General features: G+C 62.5%; 2 protein-coding genes across 5 annotated transcripts; one reads left to right on the top strand and one right to left on the bottom strand.

Moving 5' to 3' along the window:
* Positions 1 to 2,106: 2,106 nt before the first annotated feature.
* On the top strand, positions 2,107 to 10,338 carry CHRM4 (cholinergic receptor muscarinic 4). Its single transcript, XM_061381318.1, has 2 exons — positions 2,107 to 2,232; positions 7,599 to 10,338. The coding sequence occupies exon 2, from the start codon at positions 7,628 to 7,630 to the stop codon at positions 9,068 to 9,070; it is 1,443 nt and encodes a 480-aa protein (XP_061237302.1). The 5' UTR covers positions 2,107 to 2,232; positions 7,599 to 7,627; the 3' UTR covers positions 9,071 to 10,338.
* On the bottom strand, positions 10,319 to 13,239 carry MDK (midkine). Of its 4 annotated transcripts, none has more exons than XM_061381321.1 (5): positions 13,120 to 13,239; positions 11,875 to 11,951; positions 11,608 to 11,775; positions 11,351 to 11,512; positions 10,319 to 10,661 (listed from the first exon to the last, which is right to left on the bottom strand). In XM_061381321.1, the coding sequence occupies exons 1-5, from the start codon at positions 13,143 to 13,145 to the stop codon at positions 10,636 to 10,638; spliced, it is 459 nt and encodes a 152-aa protein (XP_061237305.1). In that variant the 5' UTR covers positions 13,146 to 13,239; the 3' UTR covers positions 10,319 to 10,635. The 4 variants fall into 4 exon arrangements, with proteins under 4 accessions (XP_061237305.1, XP_061237307.1, XP_061237306.1 ...); XM_061381323.1 differs by lacking the exon at positions 13,120 to 13,239 and adding an exon at positions 12,872 to 13,095; XM_061381322.1 differs by lacking the exon at positions 13,120 to 13,239 and adding an exon at positions 12,699 to 12,849.
* Positions 13,240 to 13,387: the final 148 nt, after the last annotated feature.

Below are 13,387 nucleotides of genomic sequence, written 5' to 3'. Positions count from 1 at the left end.
GGAAAGGCTACCCACTCCAGTATCCTGGCCTGGAGAATTCCATGGACTGAATAGTCCATGGGGTCACCAAGACTCGGACGTGACTGAGCGACTTTCAATATGCCTGTGCACCCAGCTGGATCAAAGATAGAGAGTAAAGACTAAACCAAGTCCCCTGGTTCCTGGCTCTGCTCTCCACAGTTCACGTGGGATCTGGAATTGGGGGATGCCCCAAGGCCCTACCTACCCCACCATAGGCATTTTGGAAAAACGTGAGCAGCTTTGCCCAACAGCTTCTGGAGGAATTCAAGGGAGTTGTTGGAGGAGACTTTTCTAGTTTCTGCGGCCTCCAGTGGCCTTGTTTCCTCATCTGACAGTTCATCCCAACCTGCATGTGTGTACAAACACACGCTTTCACCCTCAAAGAAGGACCACCCTCTCCAGGGCCCTAGGAGGGACATGGAAAAGGGAAACCAGTGCAGACAGCCATCTAATTGTCACATGAACCAACCAAGGCTGTTTCCTCTTCTGTGAGGTGGGGGCAAGAACATCAGGGCCTTTCCCACCCTTTGGTTATGGGAATCATGGGATACCAGATCGTTCAGGTAAAAAACGATGGCTTGCTTCTCACTTTCGCCCAGGCCGCCAGCTGCAGCCCTCGGGTTCACACAGAGGGCTCCACACGAAGAGCACCACGGGGCCGGCTCCTGCCTGAGTTTCCGCCCCTTTTCTGGCAGCTCCTGCTGCCTCCTCCGCTGCGGTACGCCCTCCACCTCCCCGCGCCCAGCACACAGCCCCCCGCCCAACCCGTGGAGGAGGGGCGGGACTTGAATTGTTTTTTCAAGCAAAGAAACCATCCGTCTTAAGGTTTAATCGGATGTTCGCGCTCAGAGAGTTTGGGGTGACAAGCCCCGGGGCCCGGGCATTGTGGTGGGGCGGGGGGGGGGGGGGCGGGGAGGAGGGGCGAGTCGGACCTTGGCCGGCCGCAGGAAGGGCGGTCTCGGGGGGAGGCAGGAACGCTGGTCCCCGCAGGCGGAGCGGAGCCGCCGAGGTCAGCGCAGAGGTGGCGCTCTCCGAGGTGCTGAAGCCTCCCAGCGCTCATCCCTCGAGCGCCCCAGCCGGCCCTCCCGCTCCGGGGTAGGCAAGGCCCCGAGCCCCAGGGCTTCGGCCCGCGCGGTTCCCGGACACCTCAAGAGACCAGCAGTTCTCTCCCTCGAGGGTCTCGTTCCGGGTTCCACCCCAGGTGACCTTGGGCACTCGGATTTCCCTCACAGGCATCGGAGAGCTTGCCCTCCAGGCCGGATGGGCGCCGCGTCCCGTCCCCGGGGCTGGAGAAAGGCCGCGCACCCGCTCCCCGGCTTGGAGCGCGGGAGCAGGGAGCCGGGCGGCAAGAATGGGGGTCGGGCGGGGTTGCGTGAGATAAGCCAGCTCCTCTCTCCCTAGGGACTGTCGCCTAGCTTCTCTCTCCAGCGCCTTTCCAGGCCCCGACGGCGCCCCCTCTTCCCTGGCTGCCTGGCGGCCGATACTCCGTCTCGAGGCTCGAAACAGTCGGCCCTCGGCTCTTTGCCCCGACGGAACCCACCCACCCACCCATAACCTCCTGTTAGGGTCAAACACTCGCGCCCCAGTGGTCCACTGCGAGCCGGGCGGTGTGAGGAGAGAGACCCGGGCGGGGCACGAGACCCCCTCCCCGTCCCCAGTGCTTGGTCAGAGCGGGGGCGGGAGCGCAGCCAGACGGGGCTGCCAGCTCCCTTCCCAGCCCGCGAGGGGGCGCCGCGTCCCCATGACAACGCGGACACCCCCCCCCCCCCCACCCCACCCCCAGGCTCCCGGGAGGGCAGCGCCCCCCGCTAAGCCGCGCTGGGGACCGCAGGCGGTGCCCCACTCCCCACAGTGCCCGAGTGGAGAGCCTCCGGCCGGCTCCAGGGAGGGGCGCGCGTAGTAGGGGTCCCGGACGCCCGGGGTGGTGCCCCCCGCGCGTCCCCGTTGGGTGGCCGGCCCGGGGCGGGCGGCGCGGCCCCGCCAGGATTGGCTGCTTCCCCGTGACATCACGCGGCTCAGGGAAAAGTGCGAGCGTGAGCGCGAGTCTCAGCCACAGCGCCGGGAGCTGCGGGCGGAGCAGGGGCCGCCCCTCTGCACCCCGTCCCCGCCCCCGGCCCGCGGCCCGGCCGCGCGCCCCGCCCGCCGGCCCGCGGGGCCACCCCCCAGTCCCGCCGTCTGTCAGGTGCGAGGGGAACGGGGCGGAGGTGTCTGGTAAGTGACTCCGCGGCGGCGCGGGGGCGGGGGACTCGGTGGGCAGAGAAGGACGCGTGGCTCGCGGACCCTCGGAGGCTCCCCGAGGCGGGCCCGACTAGGACAGGGCCCCAGGCTGCTTTGGGGGCGAGCCTGGTGCTGGGAGCTGCAGAAGGCCTGGGGGTGAGGGGCCCGCTGGAAGAAAGGCCCGGAGTGTGGCTCGGAGGCTTCTCCAGGTGCGCCTCCGGGAAGGAATGGACAGGCAGTAGGTCGGGCGGCGGCGGTGGTGGTGATGGTGTGTGTGCCCGCCCGCAGCCCCTCAGGAGCCCGGGGCAGCCGTCGGGGGCGGGACCCCGCACTTCATCCTGCACTGGCAGCTCTTCCGGGCGCCGGGCGCTGAAGCCCCAAAGAGGCTTTTTCCCGCCCGTCTCCTCGCCACCCCGGCGCCGCCAGCCCACTCCAGTCCACCGAATCCTCCATCAGCGACCTTGAACTCTGACGGAAAACACCCCTGCCCTCTCCTGGCGCCCTCCCCCCTCCAAGACTCCCCTCCTTTGTCGCCCAGGCTCAGAGACTGGGAGGTCCAGCACCAAGCCCCGAGCCCCATGGCGGAAGTGTCACGCGCAGTGTCGGTGCCAAATCCCCTGCGCCCCTTCTTCCTCCCCGCAACTCCTGAGTCTCCTCTCCTGCCCCAGGGACACAGCAGAGACCACAGCCTTCCTGGAGCCCTAGCTTGAACGCCTAGGAATCGAGGACTCACCCCACCCCCACCCCCGCCCTTCACCACCACCGCCCCCTGGCCCTGGCGTACAGGGAATGCGAGCCCACCGCGCCTGGGAAAGGGGGGCTCCAGGACCCAGGAAAGCAAGGTGCCCACGCCCAGAGGCTGCAGGAACTGCGTTCCAGGGAGTTGGGGGAGGGTGGGGCACGGGGGAGCCAGGGCCCCTTCGACCACCAGGGAGTCGGGGGGGACGTGGTCTCCGGTTGGGCCCAGTAATAATTCCCAACGAGGCCCACCCCAGTCCAGGGCTCGAGAGGCCGGATGCCCTCTCCAGCCGCTGGAGCCGGGCGGTGCCTCTTCGGCGGGTTAGGAGTGTGAGATGGGAAAGAGTCTTACACACGCCTTACACAAGTCCCGGCCGGGCCTCCCAGTTATGGAGGTGCTTCTCGCAGCCTTCTGCCCCGCGGACTGGGCGCCCTTTGGCGGTATCTGCGCAGTGGGCACAATGAGCAGAACCTAGTGTCCCGCAAGTCAGGTTGAGAGACTCTAACAGCAACCCCTCGACAAAAGTCCGTCCCAGTCCGGGACTTGGCACCTCAACGCCGGGGACGCAGACACCGCGGGGCCCTGGGCTAAGACGACGCCCGCACGTCTGGGGTCTCCCAGGCAACTCAGATTGTAGTCCGGTCTTGCGGTGCAGCCGGGAACGCTTCCCCATACACAGGCGGGGAGCGATCTAGACCCGGGTTCTTGGCCGACCTTCTTCTTTCTCAGACAGCCGACGTATGGGCTGAGCCTCCGGGCAGGGGCGGGACCCACAGGACCCACGGTGGGTCCGGCATTTGCTCCTGTACACAGGCTCACAGATGCAGGCACACCCGAACCGTGTGCATCCCCAGGCCGCAGCACTCCAGGCACACACAGACATGCACATGCACGTGTCCACACCGCGCGAGCATGCTCACGCGCACAGGGACGCACTGGTATCCAGGCGTGGCTCAGCGCGCACACACAGTACATGCAGACAGCTACTAGCTTCTACTCGCGCTCCCCAGTGATCACACACAAACAGAACTCGCACTCGCCTTCCCGCCCACCCATGCCTCACAGTGTGCCGGATGGAACCGGGTGCCCTTAATTTCCCACTGTGGAACCCCTGGAGGAGCCCAAGGCAGCTCCGGGGCGGGGCCTGGCGAGGTGCCCCTAGTCCCTCCCCTGTGAGGCCCTGCCTGGGACTTCCCCTGCATTCCCAGTCGCTCTTGGAGTTTGCGGGCGGTGGGCGAATAGCGGCCACCCGCTCTAGGTCCGGAGCTGCACCCAGGGACCGACATTGCCATCTAGCGGTGCACACATCCCCGGGCGGCGGCTGCTCCCCAGGTTCCCGCGGGGCCTGAATCCCAGAGAGGCACCCCAGCAGAGGCTGAAGTTGGAATGTCTGCGGGTGACCCCCTGAAAGATATTTGGGGCGGGAAGAGGGAAAAGTATTTGCCTAGACCTGTCTGCAGCTGGCTGCTTCCCCAAGCAGGTCCAGGGCGAGTAAACCCTTGGCCACCTGATTGGAGACAAGCTGTTCAGATGGAGATAAGAGATCTGTTTTTCTCTGGGAAAGCTAAGAGAGGGAACCCACAGGGAATGAGAAGAGACCCTACACCCAGGCCTCCCCTGATCCATCCCTGTGCTGTATGCTCAGTCCTGTCCGACTCTTTGTGACCCCATGGACTATAGCCCGCCAGGCTCCTCTGTCCGTCGGGATTCTCCATGTAAGAATACTGGAATGGGTTGCTTTTCCTTCTCCAGAGGATCTTCCCAACCTTGGTATCGAACTCCTGTCTCTGGTGTCTCCTATATTGCAGATGGATTCTTTTAACCGCTGAGCCACCTGAGGCAGGGTAGAGTAGAGAAAAACAAGAGGCTGTTGTAGCACCTTGGGGTTAAGGTGGCTCCCGGGCTCTAATTCTGCCCCCACCCCTCCTTACACACTGGGTGACTTTAGGCAAGTTAATTCACATTATCCTCACATGTTAGAAGATACCTCAGTAAGATGAAGACACTTATAGCACCTGCCTTTTTTGGCTGCTGTTAGGATTAAACCCGATAATCTATATAAAAAGCTCAGAGGGATCCCTGACTCATAGTTCACACTCAATAAACAAGAGCTATTATGTGTTTCCTGTTTGGTACCTCCAGCTCCATTCCTATCTCACTGGCCTGTGTCTGGACCCTGGCGGGGGGCTGGGGGGAAGGTCTAAAGTGAGGGTTTCCTTGGGGCTGGTGGATGAACCATTCCGGCCCAGCCCTCACCAGCCAGCCGGCACGTGCCTATAGAAGGCAGCCTCCCCAGGCTGGGTGCCTCTGCCTCCTGTCTCGCCCGGAAGGTGGTGCCCAAGCTTCTATTTTGGAGTCTGTGAGCATGGTACTTGGTCTTTGCCCTTGACTCTTCTGCCACCTTGGGGGTGGCACCACCCTGCTTTGAGCCTCTCCTGTGAACTAAGGATTTGGGTGTGAGGATTGAAACTGCCAGGCCAGGAGGCTGGGGCTGTGATGGCGTCTGACTGAAGCCGGGCTTGGAGGGGAGGGCGGGCACGGGGGGTCACCCTGGCACCTGGCTTCAGCCTCCAGTGCACGTTCATGCTGGAGAGGCAGTTGAGGTGCTGACCCGCATCGCTGCCGGGAGGGAGGCTGTCCCAGGACAGGCAGCCTCTCTCTCTACTTTGCAAAGGAGACCGGGAGGGGCAGGGAGGCGAGGTGGCTTGCGCATGGCCACCCAGCTAAGACCCTGGGAGCCTGGGCTGCGGGGCATGGGCTCCTTCCTCCACACCCCGCTTCCTCCACCTCTCTCTCACACAGACGCACAGAACTACGTATATACGCCAGGGAGCTGCGGGGCTGGCAGGGCTGTGATGGGCCCGTGTGCGTGTGTAATGGTGTGCGTGTTGGCGGGTGTGAAGGAGGCTGGGCTGAACGGCTGCCCTGGCACAGCGCGCTGGGCGTGGGCCTCCCTCACACGGAGGGAGAGGAGGTGGGGGGACGCGAAGAGGCTTCAGGGAGAGGCCCCAGGCTTGGGGGCTTCCGGCGAGGGCGCCCGGTGTGCACTGGCAGGCGAGGCGCACCCTCGGGGGCTGGCCACGGGTGCCCCTGCCACAGTCCCTCTGGGCCACTTGCTCCTCCTTCAGGGGCCATCGGGCACTGGCCCCCGGGAAGCCCTGGGAGTCTTGCCTCAGCGGACGGGCCCTTTCGGCTTCTGATTCTTCACAGACAGACCCCAGCTACCCTTGCGTTGCACCCCCACACCCTGGGGCTGAGGGAGGGCTCTGAGAGGGGCTGCCACAGTGGCACTGTCCCTTCCTCATTGAATTTCCGGTTCCATGCCACCTGTTCCATGATCAGGTCAGGTCACCTCTGGGACCACTGGCTCCTGTGGCTCTTTGGGCCTCCCTCTGCCAGATCCCTTAGCTCTGGGACAGCAACAGGAGCTGCAGGAGCTATGGAGCCTTGGGCAGGTTATGGCCTCGGTTTCTTCATCTGTTAGTCAGAAATAACAATGTCCGAGACTTCCCTGGCAGTCAGTGGTTAAGACTCCATGCTTCCACTGCAGAGGGTGTGGGTCTGATCCCTAGTCAGGGAACTAAGATCCCACATGCCATGCCCCACGACCGATAAACAAATAAATAACAGCGTCTACTTCCTAGGTTTGTTGTGAGGATGAAATGAATTAATACTTACAAAAAGCATAGAAAGTGATTGGTAGACAATGCACGTTAGCTGGTAGTATATATTCTTGCCTTTGTCCCCAGTGCCTTCTATAGGGATTAGTGGGCAAGTCCCGCTGCAACTTTTGGTTAAGAAGTGACCAAGTTCAAAAGGGAAGGGACATACATGTACCTAATGCTGATTCATGTGGATGGATAGCAAAAAACCAGCACAATATTGTGATTATCCTCTAATTAAAAAAACATTTAAAAATCTAAAAAAAAAGAAGTGACAAAGAGGGTGAATAAAGGAATACCTCTGACCTGAGGCACGTGCTGGTGTCAGGGACCACCCTTGCCCCCACCCCTCCACCCATACTGGCCTCCTGTCCATACCTCGCACGTGCCTCTGGGCCTCGGCCATCGCCCTCGCCGAGGCCACTCTCTGCAGCTCTGACTGCCCATCCCCTCTCTGACTCATTCTCTGTCACCTGCCCTTGTTTTCATTCTAGCGCTTTTTCCTTGTCCATGTGTTTGTATGTCTCCCCCGATCGGGTTGTGAACTCCATGAGAGTGGGAGGTTGTGTGTGTCTCCTTCATGTCTGTAACCGCAGCGCCTACAACAGCACTTGCACAGAGTTCAGTTCAGTTCAGTCCCTCAGTCCTGTCCGACTCTTTGCGACCCCATGGACTGCAGCATGCCAGGCCTCCCTGTCCATCACCAACTCCCAGAGTTTACCCAAACTCATGTGCATTGAGTCAGTAATGCCATCCAGCCATCTCATCCTCTGTCGTCCCCTTGCACAGAGTAGGCACCCAGTAAATGCTGCATGAGTGGAGACAGGAGGAAGTGATGGGACCGGGTTCTCTAAGGTTCTGCAGGACGATGTTGCTCCTCTGTCACCTTGACTCCAGGGCATCTCACCTCATGCCTCTCATGCGCTTCAACAGTTCACCCCCTTCCTCTCTTGTTCCAGACACTGTCCGCCCATTGCCGCTGTCCAAAATGGCAAACTTCACCCCGATCAACGGCAGCTCGGGCAACCAGTCTGTGCGCCTGGTCACGTCAACCCATAACCGCTATGAGACAGTGGAGATGGTGTTCATCGCCACGGTGACAGGCTCCCTAAGCCTGGTGACGGTTGTGGGCAACATCCTGGTGATGCTGTCCATCAAGGTCAACAGGCAGCTGCAGACGGTCAACAACTACTTCCTCTTCAGCCTGGCCTGTGCTGACCTCATCATCGGCGCTTTCTCCATGAACCTCTACACCGTGTACATCATCAAGGGCTACTGGCCCCTGGGCGCCGTGGTCTGTGACCTGTGGCTGGCCCTGGATTACGTGGTGAGCAACGCCTCTGTCATGAACCTGCTCATCATCAGCTTTGACCGGTACTTCTGCGTCACCAAGCCCCTCACCTACCCTGCCCGGCGCACCACCAAGATGGCGGGGCTGATGATCGCCGCCGCCTGGGTCCTGTCCTTCGTGCTCTGGGCGCCTGCCATCTTGTTCTGGCAGTTCGTGGTGGGCAAGCGGACGGTGCCCGACAACCAGTGCTTCATCCAGTTTCTGTCCAACCCCGCGGTGACCTTCGGCACGGCCATCGCCGCCTTCTACCTGCCCGTGGTCATCATGACGGTGCTCTACGTCCACATCTCCCTGGCCAGTCGCAGCCGAGTTCACAAGCACCGGCCCGAAGGCCCGAAGGAGAAGAAGGCCAAGACCCTGGCCTTCCTCAAGAGCCCCCTGATGAAGCAGAGCGTCAAGAAACCGCCACCCCCGGGAGACACCACAGCTCGGGGCGAGCTGCGCAATGGGAAGCTAGAGGAGGCTCCTCCGCCTGTGCTGCCACCCCCGCCGCGCCCCATGGCCGACAAGGACACCTCCAATGAGTCCAGCTCGGGCAGCGCCACCCAAAACACCAAGGAACGCCCACCCACAGAGCTGTCAACCACAGAGGCCACCACGCCGGCCACACCCGCACCCCCCCTCCAGCCACGGACCCTCAACCCGGCCTCCAAATGGTCCAAGATCCAGATTGTAACGAAGCAGACAGGCAACGAGTGTGTGACAGCCATCGAGATCGTGCCTGCCACACCGGCTGGCATGCGCCCGGCAGCCAACGTGGCCCGGAAGTTTGCCAGCATCGCCCGCAGCCAGGTGCGGAAGAAGCGGCAGGTGGCGGCCCGGGAGCGCAAGGTGACTCGGACCATCTTCGCCATCCTGCTGGCCTTCATCCTCACCTGGACGCCCTACAACGTCATGGTCCTGGTGAACACCTTCTGCCAGAGCTGCATCCCCGAGACCGTGTGGTCCATCGGCTACTGGCTCTGCTACGTCAACAGCACCATCAACCCGGCCTGCTACGCCCTCTGCAACGCCACCTTTAAAAAGACCTTCCGGCACCTGCTGCTCTGCCAGTATCGAAACATTGGCACTGCCAGGTAGGCAGGCAGGGGTGCCACTGGAGGTGCTGGTGCGTGTGCGGGTGGCCACGTGGCTCAGCTGATGTCCTGGAGAGATTTGGAGGCACTTCTCAGTGTTCAGGTTCTCCGAAGAGAACTGAGGTCCCCAAGACCCTGTGAGGCTCAGAAGAAGCTCTGGCTGGATTCCGAGACCAGGTCTCTGCTCAGGCCGAGGAGGATCAGCCCCAGAAGGTGACTGAGCCGGACAGTCTGACCCATCTCTGTTGTCCTGCCTCAGGGAGCTGGGGGGCACTGGCCTACCTGGGCACCTTGCCCCACTGTGACTGGCTGGCATGGCTGAAAGAAGGGACATCTGGAGGGGAGCAGAGCCTCCTTTGGGAGGAGCAAGAGGGCCAGTGGTTGGGAAAGGAGGCTCAGGAAGGGAATGGAAGGGGAGGGACCCCTATTCTGCTGTAACCGGTGCTTTCTGCCCCCGACAATCCCGCATGTAGGCTCGGCCCCTCCTCCTAAATGCCACTCCAGGGGCAGAGACTCCCCTTGCTGCAGCTACTCAGCCAGGCTCTGGTTGGGTGGGTGTGGGGGGTGGGCTGGCTGGAAGCCAGGCAGAGTGGGCCCTGAACATACCCTTTATAGCACGCCTGGGTCACATTCAGGATGGGCCAGTGGGGAGATCAGGGGTTCACTCAGGAACTGGGGTCCGCCACCTCCCACCCTAGGCTGAGCTGAGCGGTTCCATCCTTCTGTGGAGTTGACCCTCTCCCCAAAGAGGGGGCTTGTCCTGGGTCATGTGTAGTGAAGGTGGGACTGCGAGGGGTATTCGCACTGGCCTCTGTGGAGTATGAGGGATGCTTCGGTGGGTCACCAGGGAGAAACCCCCAGGTGGGGTGGATTTGATCCCAAGAGTCTTCCTTGATGGGGGCAGGGGGGATGGGCAGGGCTGGACCCAAAGATCCTGACCTGGGGGAAACTGAGATGGGGGAGTCAGTCCTATCGCCCCCGGGTTCCCTCCCCACCCCTGGCCTGGCCCTGGAGAAACAGGACTGAAGGGCTCAGGGGACTTGACCGGGGGCACCCTTCCAGGGGTCAAGAGGGGCCCCTGGAAGAAATGTTCATAACCGTTCTTTCTCCATGAGCTCTGGAGAAGCACTCACCGCCAAACCCCCAAAAGCCACTGTTCCCTCCATACCTCTCTCTCCTCCATTCTCCCACCTCCAACAAATCACCACAGCAAACTCCCTGGGAAGGGGCTTTTATATATTAAAAGAAAAGCTTTTATTGGGAACAAAAAGATATTTATTTTATTTATTTCTTAGTAATGGCATCCAGTAGGGGAAAAAGAAAAGTGGGTACAGGGGAATCAAATACCTTTGAGGGGGGCGGTGCTCAAGCTGCCCAGAATCCCTTGTCCCTCCCCACTTTGGGCACTTGGGGTGATGTGGGCAAGTGAAAGGGAAGAAGCAGAGCATGATTGATAAAGCTAACGAGGAGGCAGAAGGCACTGGTGGGTAACATCTTGAGCCTGTGGAGGGAGGGCGTGGGCCGGGCCTCCGAGTGAAGCCGGGGTGCCTTGGCATCCGGGCCTGGCCGCTAGTCCTTTTCCTTCCCTTTCTTAGCTATAAAACAAGAAAGAAACACTGCATTAGCAGGGTTCGGGTGACCCAGTGGAGACCCCCCCACCCTTCCCTGCAGCGCGCACATTAGAGAAAACAAAATTCTGCCCCCTGGTGGTTCTCCATCAGCCCGCCGGGAAGCCCCTGGGCCAGGGCAGCCATTGTGATGCCCTGGGACGCTCTTCACTCCGCCAGCTTAGACTTCCGTTGGGAAATCAGAAAACCTCCCAGTTCCCAGTCTCAGTCCTACTCCCAGCAGCCCTGGAACACAGCCTCAGTCCCTTCACCTGGGAAGTGGGCATATGCCCCTCTGCCTGGTTGGCCTCCAGGACTGTCAGGAGTCAGGAAGGAAGCTAAGGGATAGAGGCAGTAAAGAAGTCCTTCCCAGCTAGAAACTGCCCCACCTGCGGGAAATGACAAAGCCAGGCCCTTCCAGGCCCACTGCCCTGGATCCTAAGCCAAAGGCTCCAACAGAACCACTGACTTGGTCTTTACTTGAGCCAGGGTTTCAACCTCCCAAACTCCATCTGCAGAGCTCTCAGTACCACCCACCTAAGGTCTCTGCCTATAGAAAGACAGTGTAGACATCAAGAAGTCACTGGCCAGTATCCAAAAACGGCAGCTTCACTGCCTTCACAGATGGGGGCAGCCACCTGTGACAATCCCATCCCTACCGACCCCGCCTTGCTAACCTTTGGCCTTGGCTTTGGTCTTGGGGCTGCAGGGCTTGGTCACTCGGATGGTCTCCTGGCACTGGGCATTGTATCGCGCCTTCTTCAGGGTCCCTTGGCGGGCTTTGGTGCCTGTGCCCCCATCACACGCCCCCCAGGTCTCAAACTTGTACTTGCAGTCGGCTGGCGGGAGAGCCCGGGAGGTTAGGGCTGGGCAGCCTGTGAAGGGGCCTTTGAAGCTGGGCCCCCGCCTACCCTCCGCGGGGACCCCACCTCACCTCCAAACTCCTTCTTCCAGTTACAGGGCACCCGGCACCGGATGCGCTGCGTCTGGGCCCCGCAGGTGCCCTCGCGGAATCCCACGCCGCAGTCCTTGCTGCTGGGGGTGCAGGGCCCCCAGGTCCACTCGGCACACTCGCTCCCTGGGCCTCCCTTCTTCATTTTGTCTGCAACGCCGGGGAACAGAGCTCAGGACTCACCCTTCCTGTGGTCTGGCCTCACCTGGCCTCCGGCCCCCTTTCAGTCCCCCGCTCCCGCCGCATCACCTTTCTTTTTGGCCACCGCGGAGGTAAGCGCCAGCAAGGCGAGAAGGGCGAGGAGGAGGAAGCTTCGGCGCTGCATCCTGAGGGGAGAGCACGGGTCAGAGTCCCCCCCGGGGGCCGCAGGCGTGGACCACCCCCCCAACTTTGCCCCAGTTCCCAGGCCAGGCCCAAAGGGTCGGGCTGCTACTGCGGCGGACTTGGGGGGGCTGGCCGCTCGCCGCCAGCCCGGGCGCACAGCGGGAGGAATCTCCCCGGGGGCCTCCTGGAGCCCGGGACGCAGCTCAGACCCCCTCCCCGCCTCCGGACCCCAGATGGGCAGCGGCTGGGGGGCCCAAAGCCGCCGCGCGCCCTCCGGAGCCCCGCACGCTCACTCGCTCGCTGCCCGCGCGCGCGGCTTCGCTCCCTCCCGCGCCGGGCTGTCCCGCTCCGGCTGCGGCCCCTTTTGTCTCCAGAACCGGTCTGAGCCGGTCACATGGGCCCCCGCCCCCTCCCCCCTACCGAGGAAGGACCTGCCCCGCCCCCTCCCCTCAAGCCCGCGCCGCCCCCGACCCCAGCGTCCCCGCCTCCCCTCCCTCCCCGCGCCCCTACCCCCCTCTTTCCGCCGCTCGCCCCACACCCTCGCCTCACCCGGCCTCTGCCCTCGGCTCTCAGACACCCGGCTCTCCTGGGCCCCCCATCCTCCGATCCCGGGCTCTCCCGGCCCCGGGCCTCCGTCTGGTCCCCGCACCCCATTCCCCATGCCCCAATCTGGCGATCCATCGGCCCCAGCCCCGGTTTGCTGTCCCCTTTTCCCCCTGGACGCCCGTTTCCCTCCACGGCCACGGAACCTTAGGTGGAGACCAGAAGAGGGTACAGAGCCCCGGGTGTGTCCTAGGTCCCGGCCTGGGGCCCGCGTTCGAGCCGGTGTGCGGCTCTGTCCGCCAGCCCCGGGAGGGTGCAGTGATGAACCCCGTCGCGTCCCCCCCCTCCACCTCCCAGGACCCGCTAGACTCTCAGCGACCCTTAGATGCTGGGGAAGGAGCACCAGTCCCGCCTTGGATCGCTTCACCAAGGGTCCAGGGAGATGCTCTACTCCGTGTTGCGGTGGGGTGCGCTCTTCTCGGAGCGCAAGTTGGAGGGGGCGCGCGGGGGGCGGGGGGAGTTGAGGAAGGAGGAGCCCGCAGGCTGGGGTTTGGTTAAGACTTAAAAGCAGACAGGAGCCGTCTGAGAAGTTCCAGATCCGGCCCTGCAAAGGCTGCAAATGCCCACCTCTTGTGAGCCGGGTCCTCGGGCATCGCCTCCTCAGGTCCCCGTAGGAGCCAGAGTGGTGGAGGCCAGGGGGAGGGGGCTTGCCCAGCCACAGGGCAACCGGGCACAAGAAACCAGGCCTGGCCCAAGAAACCAGGCCTGGCCCCTGCCCCACCTCTTTCACTTTCATTGTTATCGTCCCAGCGGGAAGCGGGAAGCTGGAGGAAACTGGCTCCTCCCCCAGCCCCTGCGAGCCCCGCAGCCTGGCCGAGGTCAGGTCCCGGGCAGG

Source organism: Bos javanicus, chromosome 15, assembly GCF_032452875.1.
Source record: "Bos javanicus breed banteng chromosome 15, ARS-OSU_banteng_1.0, whole genome shotgun sequence".
NCBI lineage: Eukaryota > Metazoa > Chordata > Mammalia > Artiodactyla > Bovidae > Bos > Bos javanicus.
This window is presented reverse-complemented; position numbering and strand designations above follow the sequence as displayed.

What these genes read in the sequence shown, in the direction of transcription:
- CHRM4 (XM_061381318.1), top strand. Translation starts at nt 7,628, where the DNA reads ATGGCAAACTTCACCCCGATCAACGGCAGCTCGGGCAACCAGTCTGTG.
- MDK (XM_061381321.1), bottom strand. Translation starts at nt 13,145, where the DNA reads ATGCCCGAGGACCCGGCTCACAAGAG. An exon ending in CTGGAAGAAGGAGTTTGGAG is followed by an intron (nt 11,513 to 11,607) that starts GTGAGGTGGGGT and finishes CTCTCCCGCCAG; the next exon opens with CCGACTGCAAGTACAAGTTT. An exon ending in GACCAAAGCCAAGGCCAAAG is followed by an intron (nt 10,662 to 11,350) that starts GTTAGCAAGGCG and finishes CTTGTTTTATAG; the next exon opens with CTAAGAAAGGGAAGGAAAAG.